At 48.8% G+C, this 18,931-nt stretch overlaps 1 protein-coding gene across 2 annotated transcripts in view; it reads right to left on the bottom strand.

The window, feature by feature from the left end:
• Window positions 1-18,931, bottom strand: part of Col23a1 (collagen, type XXIII, alpha 1) — a 294,247-nt gene that overhangs the window by 44,028 nt on the left and 231,288 nt on the right. For both annotated transcript variants that reach the window (XM_011248983.3, NM_153393.2), the window contains exons 4-5: window positions 13,939-13,946; window positions 12,004-12,030 (exon numbers count right to left, since the gene is read on the bottom strand). In XM_011248983.3, the coding sequence (XP_011247285.1) occupies window positions 12,004-12,030; window positions 13,939-13,946 (35 nt within the window). The remainder of the gene's footprint in view (window positions 1-12,003; window positions 12,031-13,938; window positions 13,947-18,931) is intronic.

Genomic DNA, 18,931 nt, shown 5'->3' with positions numbered 1-18,931 from the left:
GCCGGTGAGCACTAGGGGGCGCCCTTGATTTGTTATCTGCTAGTGAAAGCCAACTCCTGCCCTGGTGTCACAGCGCTAGAGGCTCTGTACTTAGTATGCTCACCCAGGCAAAGCTTGCTAGCCTCAAGGGCTCCCCCTGCTGGACTGAATGATCATTAAGCGACAGGAACTGTCATTCACTGAACCCGGTATGAGTGCCCAGTCCTGGAGCTCCCAGGAACCATCCACTTGGATCTCCTAATTGCTACCAGGGATGCAAAGAACATAATATCTATGAGGAGTGAGATATGCCTGAGATCGCACAGTCTATGGGGACCCCAAACTCATTCTTTCTCAAGTCATGGGAGGCGGCAGGAACAGCTTCCTACTCACATACTGTCTTCTCCCCAGTCTTTTTATGACTTGGCCCAGTTCTGTGAACAGGCTCCTCCACGCAGTAGGCTGTGTGTGGTGAAATGAAGAGAGGTGCCAGGCAGCAGCCAGTCTGCAGGTACCACTCCATGGCTGGTTGCTGGCAACCAGTAAGCAGCCGGCCCATTCTCCTCTGCTGGCCTCTTGTGGTACTGTTTCCTCTTCCAGAGTGACCTGTGGGCAGGAGGCCCCTGTACCAGGAAGGTGCAGAAACAGGAGAGGGTGTGCGGCCCTGGAACCTGAGCAGCGGACCCAAAGCGCAGGCCCCATGACTGCCTGTGGTCATCTCTCTTTCCTTGGCTGCCTCACACGTGACATGATGGGAAACTGAGGAATGGAGAGCCTCACCCCGACCATGGCAGGACTGAAGAAGTACCTGTTTTGTTCTGCCTGGGGGAAGGCTGGGAAGGAAGCCCGTATGGAGGACCTCTTCTGCAAGCCCAGCTGGCTCTGTCTTTGAGGTTCCAATCTGGGGACTATTATGGGGGACTCAGGAAGTGGGTGTTCACCCCTCCTCCCTCTGCCCAGCATCTTGGGGGCTGGGAGCTGCCCCGCAGGGGTCAGATGGGAGTGAGCCAGGGGATGTTAGAATTTAAGAAAGCATATGAATTTGGGGGGTATTACAGATGAATCATTTAACTAATTACATTTTTACAATCAAAGCTGTTTTTGAACTGGAAGAGTGTAAGGAAGCGTCTGAGTGTGTGGTGGTCATGGCTTTTTTTTTTTTTTTTTTTTTTTTTTGTTCGCCTGATTAATTCCAAACAGTCCAATTGAGTTATTCACTTGGAAATTGGTCCCAGGCTGGAGCCCTGTCTCAAAGACCACATTTCAGCCCCCAGCTTACTCTGTCCTTTGGGACCTCAGCTGTCGATGCCTGACTGATGTTGGAGGCTTTGCAGGTCCTGCCTCCCTGGGTACTGTGAGTTTAACCAGACGGGGCCTGTGGGTGGTGCTCGGTCCTGGGAGATGCCTGCGTGAGGGTTTCTGATTCCAGTGGGACCTGCCTCATGCCCCATGAAGATCTGATTCCTCATTAAAATTTTTTATTGTGTTTATTTATTGTGTGTTGTGCGGGTTGAGAGTGTCGTGGTAATTACTTGAAGGTCAGAGGACAACTCCCAGGCGTCGGTTTTCTCTTTCCACCATGGGGGTCTTGGAGAGTGAACTTAGTGGTCTGGCTTCGCAGCAAGCACCTTTGCCTGCTGAGCCATATAGCAGGCCCCAGATCCTAACAGAAGGTTTTTGCTCAGGCTGAGCCTCATGTCCTGGCAACTCTTCTATCTCAGTTTTCAATTCTATCTTTGTCAATAAACTACTGTAGACTTCTCCTGGTGAGATTCCTCCTTCCTTCTGCCTCTGCCTCAAAAGCAGGAGACCTTTAAAACATGTGGTGGGAGGAAAACATTATTTAAAATGCTGGTCATCAGAAGTATTTCCGGAGGCTGGAGGTAGAGCACAGTGGAAGACTGCCTAGTGTGCAATTAAAATCTATTTTCAATTTCTAGTACTGCCAAACACACACACACACACACACATGCACACACACACACACACAGAGACACAGACACCCACACCACACAGACACACACACCACAGACACAGATATACACACACATACACACACACACAGACACACACACCACACACTCACACAGACACAGACACACACACACACACACAGAGACACAGACACCTACACCACACACAGACACAGACACCCACACCACACACACAGACACACACACACCACACACTCAAACAGACACAGACACACACACACACCTACACACACACACAGACACCTACACCACACACAGACACAGACACCCACACCACACACACAGACACACACACACCACACACTCAAACAGACACCGACACACACACACCTACACACACACACAGACACCTACACCACACACAGACACAGACACCCACACCACACACACAGACACACACAGACACAGAGACACACACACCACACACACAGACACAGAGACACACACACCACACACACATACACACAGACACAGACAGAGAGAGACACACACACACAGAGACACACACACAGACATAAACACACACACACCATAAACACACACACACACACACACACACACACACACACACACACACTCTGGCAGGCTCCGTGGCAAATGTCTGTAATCCTAGTACTTGCAAGATGGAGGAGGCAGGGAGACCAGGGATTCAAGGTCATCTTTACTATGCAGGAAATTCAAGGCCAGCCTGGGATACACGGAGCATTTGTGTGCACATAATCAGATAACTAAGACAGGACTTGATTCTAAATGAAATTCACACAGGGCTCATATATATTTTATACATAGAGCTCAAAGGTAATCTTATTTTATATTTATAATTTAATTTTTGGTGTTTTGAGACAGAGTCTCATAGTCTAAGCTGGCCTGGGATTCTCTGTGTAGCCCAGGCTGCCCTCAAATTTGTGATCTTCCTGCTTTAGCCTCCCAAGGACCTGGATTAGAGATATGTGTCATGGTGTTACAAGTTATCTCTCTGTCTGTCTCTGTCTCTCTATCTGTATGTGTGCATGCATGTATCTGTGTGCATGCAAGTGTATGTGTGTATGTGTGCATGCATGTGTGCATGCATGCATGTGTATGTGTGTATATGAATGTGTATGTGGGTACATGCATGTGTATGTGTGTGCATGTGTATGTGTGTGCATGTGTATGTGTGTGCATGCATGTGTGTGTATATGCATGCACGTGTATGTGTGTGTATGCATGCATGTGTATGTGTAGGCCCAAGGTTGATGCTGAGAAGCAATCATTCTAGGTCCTTCTTTTCCTTCATTCACCAAGGCAGTCTCTTAAGGGAACTGCAAGGCCCACCACTGTGGCTGGTCTGGATAGCCAGCCTGCCCTGGCAATTCTGTCTCTACCTTCTGAAGCTAGGGTTGCAGCTGGCCTACTGCAGTCAGCTGGCATTTCCGAGAGTTCTGGGAATCTGAACTCTGCTTCCCAAGCTCTTGAGACAAGCTCTTTGACCACTGCGCCACCTCCCCAGCCCCTCCACCTGTGCTGTGACCGTCACAGGTCGGATGTGGGATTTTTCCACTTGTGGTACCCTGTTGACATCACAGGCTTCTGACTGGAGATATTTCAGAGTTTTGGCTCAGAGAGGGTCAACCCACACAGAGCTGCCCAGAACTCTTCAGGGACTTGCAGAGCTCCAGTCTCATCTGGAAGGTAGGTACAGGAGCTGGCCGGGCTGCATCTCTCTCCTCTCCCAGCCCACTGCTCACTAACTCTGAACACGCGGGGCCACACCGTGTGGCTTGGTCTTTCCCTTTGTGCATACTGCCTGTGCCTGCTCGGCATGGAATGTCGTCCCTTGCACAATAGGCGTGGAAGATGGAGGTGCTACCTCCACTGTGTGCACAGGGAACACGGACAGAGCAGAAGCTAGGGGGTCTGTCTGAGAGAACAGAGCAGGGTTTGGAAATGCTGTGTAGATGGAGCTGATTTCTAAGCAGAGTAAGGTTGAACAGAGATGGCAAAGAACAAGGAACAACAGGGCCCCAGCAGGATCCATAGAGGTGGGAGCCGGGCCCCATGCTTGCTGCTGAGAGCTCATGGAAGAGAAGCTGGACCAAGGCTCTGCCCCAATCATAGACTCTGAGCCTCCAGGACTGTGAGCTACATAAGCCTTCCCCTCCCCATCTCTCACTCTCATTTGTATGCACGTGTGTGTGGGCCAGAAGTCGCTTCAGGGGATACTGATGGCTTAGAGGGTGCACTGTGAGGGTTCGGGCAGCATGGGGCTTGGGGAATCTTTGTTCCCCACTGCCAGTCTACAAGGGCCTACATCATGTAGCCCCTGGATGCGATCACCACACTCCTCCTCCTTTTTAAGATTTATTTTTTACTTATGTGCATGTGTGCACCTGTATGAGTTTATGTGCACCATGTTATGAGCCCATGGAAGCCAGAAGATGCCCTAACACTGGAGTTATAGGGGGTTGTGAGCCGTCTTATACTGGGAACTTAATCCAGGTCCTTTGCAAAAGCAGCCATTACTGCTGGACTATCTCTCCAGTCCCCCGACACCTTTCCTCCTTTCACCCTATCTCTGTCACTTGCCTTCTCCTTCTTCCCATCCTTGCCTCAGATGGCTCTTGACATACGAAGCTTGCTCTAAACTCCATGACCTGTACCCTCATCTGTTTTCCTCTGCGGAGAGTACTCACCTGCCCCTCAGATCTCTGCATCTTGTCACAGAAGTCTCAGTTCAAAGGTCATTCCGTCCTTCTTGAATATTAGCTCCAAATCACAGACCGACCTATGGACCCCCCTCCAGCACCCTCACCGCACCCTCCTTTGTTATCTTCCTGGTACATTCCCTGTATTCAAGGACCCTTTACACGCCCTCCCAAAGGCAGGTAGGAAGCCAGAGAGCCATGGAAGCTCCACACTGAGGGTGAAGAACGTGAGAAGTCTAAAGAAGAAAAGCAAAGAAGGCCTAGTCTTGTGTTTTTGTGTAAAGGGTGAGAAGTGGAGATGAGATTAAGCCCTGAGTGACAGACAAGTCATTGTCACTTTAGAAGCTTGGCACATCTTCAAGATGAAAAAAGGGATGTGTGAGACACTTTCAGGACGACTCCACTGTGTCCAGATGGTCTCTCTCTCCCATCCCCAGCTGTTTAAGACCGTGACCGGGTCTGATTTGCCTTTGTGCCTTCCCTGTGTGGAGCACAAGGCATGATATCAAGCCTATTTATGAGATGCTGAAACATTTTGACACATACAAGCTGATCAATTCCCCTAAATTCTGAAATACCTTGCCTGTGGGTCCTTTGCATCCTGCATTGTTGATTCACAAAGTTCAGTGCTCAGAACACCCTCTCTGCTGATTGATCAGTGAGTACGAGATGATTACTTGTTTCTTTGCCCCAATCAGGTCCAAACTCTATACTTGCAATTCCAAATTTCACCACTAGGTGCCAGGCAAACACAAACTTTAACAAACAGGTCAGGTTTCTTGAGACTTCTAGCCAGGCCTTTAATTCCCACATTAGGGAGGTAGAGGCAGGAAGACTTCTATGAGTTCGAGACTAATTTGGTCTACAGTGTGAGTTTCAGGACAGCCAGGGCTATACAGTGAAATCCTGTCTTGAAAAACAAAACAAAAAGCAACAAAAAAGAGAACTTGTAATGAAAATACACCCTAAATTGAAACAAGACACATACATATAGATATATATTTAAAACTTATCATATTGAAATAAATTAAAAGTATGATAATACCCACAGTTGGACAGAGTTGGAGAAACATGCCGCATTCGTGCTCTGTTGGTGGGAATGTAAATGAGAGCGGCCTCCCAGAGGGCAATTTGGCAACGCACATCAAAAGCCTTCAACATGTGCAAACCCTTTGGTGCAACAATCCAACTTATAGACATTTATTGTATGGAGATAATCACAGAAATAAGCCTTTACTTACTCCCAGGATGTTGAGTGTAAGGATGAAAAATTGTCCATATAAATGGCATAACTTAGAGACTGGCTATATAAAATGATACATGTGATCAGATACTATGTAGCCATTACATCTTGTAACAGTTTTTAATGATGTGGGAGTGTCTCATGATATTTCAAGTGAGAGAGAGAAGTGTGTTCCTAGAGGCTTGGTTTTTTTTTTTATAGTGGAAGTATGCGAACAAAGCTGCGTATAAAAATGTTAAAAGAACATGAAAATAGTGAGCTATTGTCTGTGGATGGTAGGAGGAGGATTGCTTTTCCCCCTTTGGTTGCCTTTTTCTACTTTCCTAATGTTTTACAATAGACACGACCATGCATTTATTGCAACAGTAAGGTCCTATTAACAAGCCCTTGGGGGCATGAAGGACAGACAGCCTCTGTTCAGGAAGGGCATGGAGACAGTGACCCCAGAGCCCCGTCAGCTCTGACCCCCTTGAGTCCATACATAACCTGCCTCACAGATGTGGGTGGCCCCTGTTGCCCCTGTCCCTTAGCCACTCCATGGGCCGCACATGTGGACTTCATTTCATCTAGGGGTGTGGGGGCAGGGAGAGGCGGAGTGAACGCAGACAGCACAGGCCGGGGATCCCAGCACAGCCCTTCGCTCCAGCTTGCCTGTTCTTTCTTCCCCTAGGAACTGCTGAGAGCCTGGTTCAATGGGAAAAAGAAAATCGCTCCCCTACCCCACCCCGACCCTGGAGTTTGCCAACAAAGTAAACACTGCTTCTAAGATTCCCTCAAACAGAAACACCAACACTAAGCTGCAGCAGCGAAACAGCTGTTCCTAAAACCGATCGGTCTCAACGCTGGGTTTCTGTCCAAATGCTTGGCTGTACGCTGAGCAGATTAGAAGGGTTTCCTCATTTATTTCTTCATTACATTTCTTATTACACCATCCTATCTATCTATCTATCTATCTATCTATCTATCTATCTATCTATCTATCTATCATCTATCTATCTATCCATCCATCTATCATCTATCTATCTATCTATCTATCCATCCATCCATCTATTATCTATCTATCTATCCATCTATTATCTATCTATCTATCTATCTATCTATCTATCTATCTATCATCTATCCATCCATCTATCATCTATCTATCTATCTATCTATCTATCTATCTATCTATCTATCTATCATCTATCTATCCATCCATCTATCATCTCTATCTATCTATCTATCTATCTATCTATCTATCTATCTATCTATCTATCATCTATCTATCCATCTATCTATCACCTATCTATCTATCTATCTACCTACCTATCTACCTATCTATCATCTATCTATCCATCCATCTATCATCTATCTATCTATCTATCTATCTATCTATCAATCATCTATCTATCCATCCATCATCTATCTATCTATCTATCTATCTATCTATCTATCTATCTATCTATCTATCGTGACTGTCCATATGTATATGTGTGCAGGCGTGCACACCACGGTGTGTATATGGTGTGTACTCCAGCTTTGTGGGGTCGGCTCTCTCATTCCACCTTTTACATAGAATTCCAGGAGTCAGGTTTGCATGGAAAGTGCCTTTACCCACTGAGCTATCTTTCTGGTCCTTCCTTCCATTCTAAAAAACAATTATGTATCTAAATCATTTTTTGACATTTATTTTAAGTATATGAGAGTTTTGTGTGTTTGTATGTGTGGGTGCCTGATGCCCGTGGAGGTCAGAAGTGGAGAATGGAGCCTCTGGAACTGGCGTTACATGATCACAAGCCACCATGGACACACGGGGAACCAAACCTGGGCCGCCAGAAGAACAAGTGCTCTTAACTGCTGAGCCATTGCTTTAGAACATTTTTTATTTGTTTTTGAGATGGGGTTTCATGTAGCCCAGGCTGACCTCAGCCTCAATATGTAGCTAAAGATGACTTTGAACTCCGAACCCTCCTGCCTCTACTTCCCAAGTGTTGGTATTACAGCTGTAGACCAGTGCTCCAGGTTTGTGGGGTGTGAGGGGCCCCAAGATGTATGCATGCTATGTGAGCAGTCCACCCACTGAGCTCTATCCTCATCATGAAAGTTTTATCTTGGAGGCTTCAAAGATGGCTCAGTAGGCAAAGTACTTGCTGGGCAAGCATGAAGACCTGAATTGGGGTCTCCAGCACCCAAGTAAAAGCCAGACACGGTGGCATGGACTTACAATGTCAGCACTGGGCGCCCAGAGGGTGGGGGAAGGGACAAACAGATACCTGGAGTTTCCTGGCCGGACAATCCAGCCAAAATGATGAGCTCTAGTTTCAGTGAGAGACCCTGCTTCAAAAAATATGTTTCTTTCTTCCTGTCTCTTTCTCTTTCTCTCTCTTTCTCTCCCTCTTCCTCCTCCTCCTCTTTCTTTCTCTCTCTTCCTTTCCTTTCCTTTCCTTCCTTCCTTCCTTCCTTCCTTCCTTCCTTCCTTTCTTCTTTCCTTCCTTCTTTCCCTCCCTCCCTCCCTCCCTCCCTCCCTCCCTCCCTCCCTCCCTCCCTCCCTCTTTCTCTTTCTTTTTGGTGGTGATGGTTGTGGCGGGGCAGATAGAATTAAAAGGGGAAGACAATTGAAATCTGTCCCTCTCTGGCTTCTACTCTATGCAGGGTGAGTGTGCCTGTGCAGATGTGTGTGCACACATGAGCTCTACGTTGGGATTGGGCTGTGGCTCAGTGATACAGCAGTTACCTATTATGCATGAAGCCCTGGGTTCAACTCCCCAGCACCACACAAAAATTATCTGTAAATCTGTAATTGCTCATAGTCATAAAGAAGCTTGCGTGTTAGTGGTCTCTTCCAACACATATGAATAAAGCATAGCACCGGGCAGTCGTGCGGACCCCATGGGAGCCATGGGTAACTGACAGTAGGCTGAGGGCCTGCCTGAAGTGCTTGCTTCCCATAAGCCAAGAAATTAGAGTTTAACTCAGATCCTACAGGGACAAGTAGCCTGCACAGCCCAGCCTCTTCCTGGCTTGGACTGCTTTCGCTCTCGCAGCAGGGACCCCCCCTCCTCATATGGCTCAGGTACTGAAAGATAGACACAGGTCCATACACCAGCTGGCAGAAGGCGACCAAGGGCTACAATCCCCATCTGTCCCCTCACTGGACACAGCTTACCTCAGTGACCTGAGGAACTGTTTCAAGGCTTGCAAACGGGAAGTGGGGACAGTTGGCCTGCTGGGCCTTCACTGATCTCCTTCCTAGAGACATTAGGATACAGGGACTCTGGAGCTCCTGTCACGTGCATCCTTATTCCTGCCCCCATCCCGGAACTCATAGATCCCCCTGTGGGCCAAGCTCGGAGCTAGACATCTGTCTCTATTCTACATTTGACCCCCACAATCCCTGATGGTCCCCTCAGATGACATTGGTTGGCTGTGACCGGTATGTCACCGGTGTTCCCAGTGCTCCCTGTGCATCTCCATTCACTGGAACCCGGTCCCTGAGGAAAAGGACTTCTGACATCTCCACTGACTGCAAGGAGCCTGAGGTTTAGGGACACTTGGGGGTGGGGCTTCCTACCCCAGTGTCTCAGCTAGCCAGTGGCAGAGATGGATTCAGACCTGCACTTTAACCTCTAGCTTAGTTTCCTGCCATCCCTCTCCTGTCCTTGATCTGGGAAGAAAGTAGGGATGAGAGAGAAGAGGCCTTTGCAGACTGCCTGGTAGCTGTTTAGAACACGTCCCTGACCCTTATGCAGGAATAAAATGACTTCCACTGCCAGCCAATGGCTCTGCTGCTCTCATCCAGGGGACAGGGCTGCTGGGTCAGTGTCTGCTCACTGTAAAACAGCAGAAACTTCCCATTTCCTTTGGGCCTTGCATGTGCAGAGAGAGGCTCAGCATTCGAAAGTTTGCTTTGTGATTTTTGCAGTGGAGCCACAGCATAGCATTGGTGGGGCCAGGGCTTGGAGTGTGGATCTGATTCTTCCCGGGTAGCTAAGTGCTGTGGGCTAAGATACTCTCGCATGCATCTGGCCATGCAGGGGGCTGCAGCTTCCTATCTGGTCTCTGATCCTGACTGGGAAGGGGTGTGAGGTATGTGTGTGATGGCTGGTGTATGCTTGGCCCAGGGAGTGGCACTGTTTGGAGGTGTGGCCTTGTTGGAGTAGATATGTCACTATGGGCATGGCCTTTAAGACCCTCATTCTAGCTGCCTGGAAGTCTGTCTTCAGATGAAGATATAGAACTCTCAGCTCTGCCTGCACCATGCCTGCCTTGGATTCTGCCATGCTCCCACCTTGATGATAATGGATTAAACCTCTGAACCTGTAAGCCAGCTCCAATTAAATGCTATCCTTATAAGAGTTGCCTTGGTCATAGTGTCTGTTCACAGCAGTAAAACCCTAACTAAGACGGGGGTGTGGGGGAGGTGGGAGGGGACCACAAGGTTCTGCAGCATGCTGTTTCTAGCCAGGATGGGTTGGGAAATTGGATGGAGTAGGTACTATAAAAATTACATATATATATATAATTACAATTGAAAATATCATATATATACATATATATATATATTTATAATACATACATACATACATATATATATGTATATAGATATATATGGTATTTTCAATTGACAATGGGCAACACATGCCCAGAAGAGAATCTGTATCCAAAAGGTGAGTAGGTATGTCTCCCAAGTCCCCTAGGACTTAAGAGTTTTTGCTAGAAGGATTCTAGTCTTTCCAAGCTAGGAATATCCAAGTGGGGATAGACCCCAGCAAAAGCCCCAGGACCCTTGATACTGTGTGGAGGAGTCAGAATGAGGGCTCAACCCTTCTCTAGTCAGGAAGGAGTTCTGGGTCAGGTAGGATTTGCTCTGTGAGCTGTCACATTTCAGTCACACTTCATGCAGAGCCCCACTGTTCTAGCCTGAGAGGTCAGACTGCCTCACCTACCCAGGAGACTCCAAAGGGGCCTGGACCTAGCATAGCTCTGCTTTGGGCTCAAGATCAATGTGTGCAGAAGGTCCTATCGAGTCCTGGAGAGCTATATGTGACCCATTTTGTAATTTATGCAGAATTGTCACCTCTTGCATTTCATTTAGTCTCAATTCTCATACTTTGTTTGAAGACTTAGTTATCTCATTCACGGAGGAGAAAATGAAGGCTCAGCGAGGGTGTGTGTGCCTTCTTGGGGTCACCAAGCTATGGAGCTGTAGGTCTGGAATCAAGCCCAGGTTTCCCTGATACTCTAGGCTAGACTGCTTTCCTCAGCCTCCCGGAATGCAAGCCCCTCGGGACCGAGGACTATATCACCACTGCCAGCCAGTTCTGACTGAGACAGCTCTCTGAGCCAGCCACCATTTCCCTTCATGCATCCTCCTACCTGAAGGCATGGAACAAACCCCTGCATCTGACAGACACCCTGAGCTCTCTTTTATGGGTGTCACACTAATCTCCTTCCCCTACTTCCTTTTTTTTTTGAGGCAAAATCTTACTATGTAGATCAGGCTGGCCTCAAACTCATGGTAGGCCTCCTGAGCTATGTCTCACCACAGCTGCTTGGTCCCTCATTGTTCTAAGACATCTGTTCTTCTGGAAGCTACTGTCTTCTTCCTTAACCTTGGCAAGGAGCAGGCGGCAGCAGGGTCACCCTAACTTCTTGTCTCTGATACGACACTCATTTGACTTGTGTAGGGACATTAACCCCAAACATAAGCTAACTTGTTTTTTTGAGGCACTCATACCATAAAGACCAGACTGGAACGAACTAGCTCCCTCATTCTGAGTGGTAAGATCATAGGGTGTCCCTGACCCTAGGTATTGGTACGGGAGTGTCCTTCAGGAGGGCATGACCCCGCCGGGCCAAGGCTCGCGACTCAGCAGATATGCTAGGCTGGCAGGAAAACTGTTTTCTGGTAGTCTCTTTGCTTTGCCTGGGAGGCTGGAGTCTACCCCGAGTGTGCTCTGATCCTTTGATAGAATGAAATGGCCCAGCACAGGAGGAAGAAGGCAGAGCGCGACAGTTCAGTCAAGACTCTGGAGGAGAATGCCAAGGTTCATGAGGAGAATGTTGGATTAGGAGGAGGAGGAGGAGGTGGCAGAGAGAGAACAAAAAAAAAATGTCAAATTACCGGGTAGCCATCTCGTCCTGATTGCCCCTGTGATAATTAATAAGCCATTAACAATCAGAGTTTGGGCAGAAAACCATACGGCAATGCTTATAGGTCTATCTAGCCACACCCCTCCCCCTGCTGCTTTCTGCACCGATTTCCAGGGGGCTAACACTGCTGGTTGCGGTGTGCTGGGTCAGCAGGGGGTGGGGGTGGGGGTGGGGAGGCTGGGTTCCTGGTGAGTCAGAAGGACAACCACCTTCTCTTGTCAGCAGCCATGGGGGAGGGGCTGTGGGCCTTCATCAGAGGCACCAAGGTACTACACCCACACGCGTCACCCCTCTGTCAATCCCGGCCTAAGACAGAGAACATGTGGTCACAGAGGGCTGGCAGGAGGTGTCAGAACCATTACGACCAAGCCAGGGACTGACAATGTCCTTTACACAGGATCTGCAGGATGCTCTCAGCTCATTCTTGCTTCTAGAAGATTCTGGAAGCTACAGATGGGGACACATGCACTGCTACTGGCTGTCTTTCTGTCCCCAGCTCAGGTTCGGCCTGCTTAAGGTCACTGGCAGCTACCTGACACTGTGCTCCACACATGGTTATCCCCCTACCCCTTCAAGCCCCTTGCAGTGGTAGCTTAAGAATTCCTGCTTGCTTAACCCATTTAATATTTTAACAACCGAGCCAGATACAAAACCATGCCTTAGTCTCCGTGTTTCCTTAGTCTTCCCGTTTTGCATCCCCACAAGTTTGTACAAGCTGCCTCCAAGGGGCCTCCGGGAACACTCTACCAGGAAGTTCACTTGTGGCCAAAACCCTACACATTTTTGTTGGCCTGCCCTTCCGTTGGCTCAAGCTGATGCTACATGCACAGAGAAGCCAGATTCTGAAGGGTGCTGATGGGAGAGGCGGGAGCACGTGAATCATGGACGTAGAAATCAGAAGCAAAATGGCTCATCTGAAAAGAATTCTTTTGGAAGGTTAATTTTGGCTTCAGTTGACTGTCCGTGTGCTGCTTGAATGGCGCACAGGGATTTATCTAGCCCTGAAAGTCCGCCAAGAGGAATCAAAGGCAGATACATCCATAACCCAGAGAAAGGGGGATTCCCAGGGCCACTGAGCCGCTGCCTTCAAAGCAGCCGCCGTCTGGCCAAGGCGGAGCCTCTCTGAGCCCCTTCACACCCTCTCAAATGCAGTGACATTTTTACTTCTGGTGCCGCCTCAACACCTCTGCCAGCCAGCCAGGCTCACGAAAGTCCCAGCTGGGAGCAAGACAAGCTGGCTAAGAAGAAAAAGGAACTCCAGGATCCAGTGTTCAAGCCCAATTTTTTCTTGGAGCTACTGTCTGATGCCTTTCGCCAAAGCAGGGGCGGGGGTTAAAAAATTAAAAAATTATTAGTGGGTACGGAAAGATTCGGAGACCTAGGCTGGCACTTACATTTTTTTGGTCCACAAAGCTGAACCAAAGATTTGGGGGAGGAGTCACTAGATTCATATGAGCGCTCTTGAAAAGCCGGTCTAGAATGTTCTAGTGGACAAGAGAGGCTGAGGGATTTCTTTTACTGTTTAAAAAACGAATTCAGCTTCTGTCTGGGATGGATCCGTTTTTGTTTGTTTATTTCTGAGACAGGTTCTCACGTAGCCCAGGCTAGCCTCAGTCTCCCTATGCAGCCAAGGCTGGCCACTCTCTTCCTGCCTTCACTTCCCAAATGCTGGGGTTATAGGTGTATATAGTTACACAGGGTTTTATATGTTACTGGGGATCATATCCAGAGCTTGTACATCCCAGGCAAGGCACACGACCTATTGAGCTACATCCCAACCTTTTTGTTTTTAAAGCACTCTTTTTTTTTTTTTTTAACCAAAAGTCACTTTCATGGGAGTTGAAGTTATAGAGAACCAAATAAATGTCTTATCTTTGAGGAGCACAGCACGATCCGAGACACTTACTGGAGGACCTGCAAAACACAAGAGAAGAGCAGCCGTCAGCATGGAAGGTTCCCTCCCCATCCTCAGCACAGCTCGGCCACTGCCCATCTCATCAACCCCAGGCCTCAGTGGGGCTCAGAGCATTGCCTACAATGGCCCTGCAAACAAGGGTGAGCCACAGAACCAAGATGAGATACGTTTGTCCTCAGAGGGGCCTGGGTGGCTGTGTTGGGGTCAATGATGGATCTCACATGCATGGGTTCATGCATTCAGCTCATGAGACTGGTTGGCGTTCATGCCCGTTACATTCTGAAAAGCTAAATCTGAATTAGATCTTGCTTTCCAGTGAGCAGGTTTTTGGGTTTCATCACAGAGGAGGGAGATAAAGAGGAGAAAGCGTGTTGGCTGTAGTGAAGGGTTGGATGAAGGCATGCCGTGTATATGGTTGGGCAGAGCTGGGTGGGTCGCCACAGCCCAGCTCCGGGGTTAGATGTGCACAAGGAGATTAAAAAGAACAGTATAGAGCGGTGGTTCTCAACCTCCCTAGTGCTGAGACCCTTTGATACAGCTCCTCCCGTGGTGGTTGGTACCTCATAATTGTAACTTTGTTACTGTTATGTGTCATAATGTAAATGTCTGATATGCAGGAGGATAGTGATCTGTTGCCCCCAAAGGCGTTGCGACACACTGGTTGAGAATCGCTGGTATAGAAATTGTGGTAGGGATTCTGATGAGGCCCAGCCACATAAGATAACTGATGGTGACTCTGCCTTCTTCTGAACATATATATGCATACATACACATATAACACCTACACTCATGTACATACACTTACACACACACACACACACACACACACACGCACTACTTGAAAAAAATCGTGCCTATACTGTACAGGCTGCTGTCATTATTTTTTAAGCATAACAACGACTTGCATATCATTGACATTGTAGAAGGCACTTGGAGATGATTTAGTGTATCTGAGAGGATGTGTGTAAGTTATATGCAAATATAGCCATTTTGTATAAGGGACTTCAGCATTGGTGAATCTCACGGATGCCAAAGGATGGCTAGAGCCAGTAAAGGGGCAGGGTATCCTGGGAGATGCTCTCTCAACTCTCCAAAGCAATGTGCCTGCCACAAATGCATGCATGCTTCCACCAAACCAGTAACGTCCCTGCTCCCATTACACCTCAGCCCCCACCCTGTAGGACGAGGCTGCACACAGGCATCCCTTGGCAGGTACTGGAATAAGGGGTGTAAACCTGCATAGCCAACAGTGAACTGGAGCCTTGTGGGGAAGGATAGGACTCAGTCGTGAGGGCCAGTGTGAAGAGCCCCGCCTCACAGACTGCTTTCTTCAACAGCCACTTAGGGATAAAACAGAACTCTGGGAAGCACAGGAGACTCTGAGGATGTCGTGTGTGTGTGTGTGTGTGTGTGTGTGTGTGTGTGTGTGTGTGTGTGTGTGTGACAGGCAATCCTAGCCTGCCCAGGAAGGGGCTCGGCTGGGTCTGGGAGCAGGGAGAGAAAAATCAGGGGCAGAATAGGGAGAGGCAGAGTTGGGACTTGCTTCTAAATCTCTGGGCTTTGCCTGTGATCGGGGGAGGGGAGCAGAGGAGGGAAAACCAGGCACACACAAGGTCTGTTTGCATGCCATGGAGTGTGGAGGGCTCGATGCTATGGGCAGCCAGGGGTCACTGAAGGATTCAATATGGACAAAGGCTGCAAGAGGGGCCAGAGTAGACACTGGGGTGCTCTGCAGATGTCCCTGGAAGGTCCCAGCAGTGGCAGTGGAAGAGGTGAGAATCTGTAGATGCTTGTCAAAGAGGAGAGATAGGACTTTCGGACCCATGAGATGGTGGGAGAGGATGTTCAGAAAGGTAGGAGAGATGGTGAGGATTTTTGCATGGAGAGTGGATATACTAATACTCCCACCAGTGGTGATATAGAGGCCGTGTTTCCCCTAAGTCTAGATTGGGGTCACACTAGGCATGGACAGCATAGATCCTGAACTTACAACGGTTGACCTTGCTTCCTGTCTTCCAGGGAAGACAAACGACACCGGAAAGACTCAGTAATCACCTCCTTGAGAGCAGATGAACATGCCTGCCTGCACCTGTCCACGTGCCTGCCCCGAGCCCTTCCTCCTGTACATGCCCTGAGGGACCGACCCATTCCAATTAAGGGCAGCTTCCTTTCCTGGAGTGACTGACATCTGACAGCTACCCCTGATGCCCAGCTCGGTGTCTGGCAGGTCCACACACTCAAACAGGCATTACAGAGAAAGGCAGGGGCTGCCTGTTGGGCTAGCATCTCTGCTAAACCCTTTGTTCGTGACTTTGTTATATAGTTTACTGGGCTGGCAGAGCTGCTGGAGGCAGATTCTGTGATCTGTAGCAAGTGGGTAACTCAAGAGATGGCTTGGGAAGGGGGCATGGCTTAGGCCCTCCAGGGCTCCCTGCTTAGAGAGTGAAACTAGTTCCTGTCCCACCAGTTGAGCACATGATGCCTCCACCCCTAAGCCTGGCTCCACCATTATTTTGCTCTCTGACCCTTAGGCACACAGCTTTCAAACATATGTTCTAAGCCCCAGAATGTGGGAGCAATTAAATGAGAGCCAGATGACTTAGCCTGAGGAAGTAGGAGGTTTGGTAATCCTCAGGACTGTCTACAGAGTGGCTGTGGCCTGCCAGGGTTTCCCAATCTGGGAGCCATGTTCATCCACACCTTGGGGGGCAGAAGGGACTGGCTGCCTGGGTGGGTGAGCTGCCTGCTCGGTGCTGACAGGTGGGTGGTGGGTCTGGGAGTCCGTCCTCGCCACCTGGATATGGCTCCTCCAGGGTCAGTCATTTCCCTAATGTCTTCCCAAAAGGTATGTTTGATCTTCCTGCAGAGTATTTCTGTTAGTGTGGCAGGGATGGCCCACACAGCGGAGGTGGTGGCTGTCCCTGTGGCCTGAGGGTGCTAGAGTCCCTGTTCCCAGCTCCACAACTGTTACTGTTGTCCCAGGCGCTGTTCCTCATCTGCCCACGACCTGCTCTCCCTGGTCTGAACAGGCTTCCTGCCTCGCTCACTTAGCTAGCTCATGTGTGCTGCTTCAGCTGGGACTATACCCTAGAACCCAAACACTTCCCTGCAGGAGCTCACCAACCTTCTGCTGTGTTTCTCAGGACTTTCTAGGGAATAAAGTGACCCAAGGGCTTTTAAACTGAGTTCCTGTATAGATGAAATAAGACTGAGGCCAACCCAGAGGCAGTGTGAGCCGCTGAGGGGGAAAAGTGAGATAGGAGTTTGTGTCTGTGAATGTGACCAGTCTCCATGTTTGCCTTTCAGGATGTTTGCCGTCAGTCCTGGGGAGGACTGAAGAAGATGCTCAGTGGGCAGGCATGCTCGCGTGTGTGCATACACAAGCACTCACTCGTGTGTCTGCATGTCCACGTGAAGCAACGAGAATAGCCCTAGCTGATGCTGGAATTAGAGAACACTCTCTCACATACATGCGAGCGCATCATGCGTGTGCATGTACACACACACACACACACACACACACACACACACACACCCCACAAATGCACATAGACTTCAGGGAAAAGAAGAACAGCTGCCAGTTTTCCACTGTATAATTTCACATTGAGGAACCAATGCCCCTGAGCATGACTGGATGACAGAGAGAAGATGCCCTTATTTTAAATGGCACTCTAGGGCTAGAGAGGTGGCTCAGCGGTTAAGAGCACTGACTGCTCTTCCAGAGGTCCGGAGTTCAATTCCCAGCAACCATATGGTGGCTCACAACCACCTGTAATGAGATCTGATGTCCTCTGCTGGTGTGTCTGAAGATAATTACTGTGATTTTATAGTTATAAAATAAATAAACAACCTCCCAAAACAAAACAAAACAAAACAACAACAAAATGGCACTTTAGGGAGGCCTCCAGCCTTTTAGCTGAAATGGGAACATTAGGTACAAATCTCATCTCTGGAATTTAGTGTCACCCAAGCTTGCCTGGAAAAGGAGGTTGGCTCAGGCAATTATACCAGACATTGTGTTGTGCTTCCCAGATGCGAACTACCCAGGAGAAGGTGAGGACTCCATTCTATCTGGATCAGTTGAACTTGTGAAGATTAAAGGAGGAGGCTGTCCAGGGAAAGGTTTTAACTGGGCCTGGGAGACACTAAAGGACTAGTCCCATGGATGGCAGGGGTGTCTGTTGTAGGACAACATTCTAGTTAGATCCTGTCCCTGCATTCCAGAAGAGCCTTCCTCCCAGGGGCACAGGAAAAGGCCTGCCTTGTGTAATGGAGGCTGACAATGTCAGGATGTGCATGTGTGCAGAACTATCTAGAAATAAACACCAGGCCGACTCAAAGTCAACCAGCGAGGGACATCTGCTGTATGTGGTTCTCGTTGGCTCTGACAGGGAGGAACAGAGCACCTCACAGGAGGGCTGCAGACAGGGAGGTGTTGCCTTGGTTAGCAGCTGACCTTAGACAAGACAGTATTTCCCTTGGAGTCTTGTTTCCTATTCTGCAAAACTGGGGTAAGAACACATTCTCATCTTGCAGCCCTCTGGGGATCGTGTGAAATGTAGGCTTCTGAAGGACCCAGTAGATAGCTGCAGGTGTGCGTGGGGGTCAGCGGTCAGCCATGGGTGTCATTCCTCACACACCACCTTACCTCCCTGAGACAGGCTTTCTCACTGGCTTGGCTTGCTGATTTAGTTTTATTTTTCTGGAGCTAGTGGACTTGACTCTCTTCTCACAGGTGACTTCTGTGCCACGTTGTGTATCGACTACGCTTGGTCTACCCATTTGTGCAGACTCTAGGTGGCCTGTGTTCCCCAGCGGCTGTGAAAGTGCTAGGAGGAGCACGGGGTGCAGATGTCCCTCCCATCAGTCCCACAGTGACGTCACATCTGGTGTATGTACCCGAAGGTGGGATAGTTGGGCTATATAACTCTTTGGGGAAACTCCATATTCATTTCCACCATGGCACGTCCTCCCTCGCTGGGCA

This window comes from Mus musculus, chromosome 11 (genome assembly GCF_000001635.26).
Source record: "Mus musculus strain C57BL/6J chromosome 11, GRCm38.p6 C57BL/6J".
NCBI classification, from domain to species: domain Eukaryota; kingdom Metazoa; phylum Chordata; class Mammalia; order Rodentia; family Muridae; genus Mus; species Mus musculus.
Note: the sequence above shows the minus strand (reverse complement) of the source record. Positions and strands in the feature narration are given on the sequence as shown.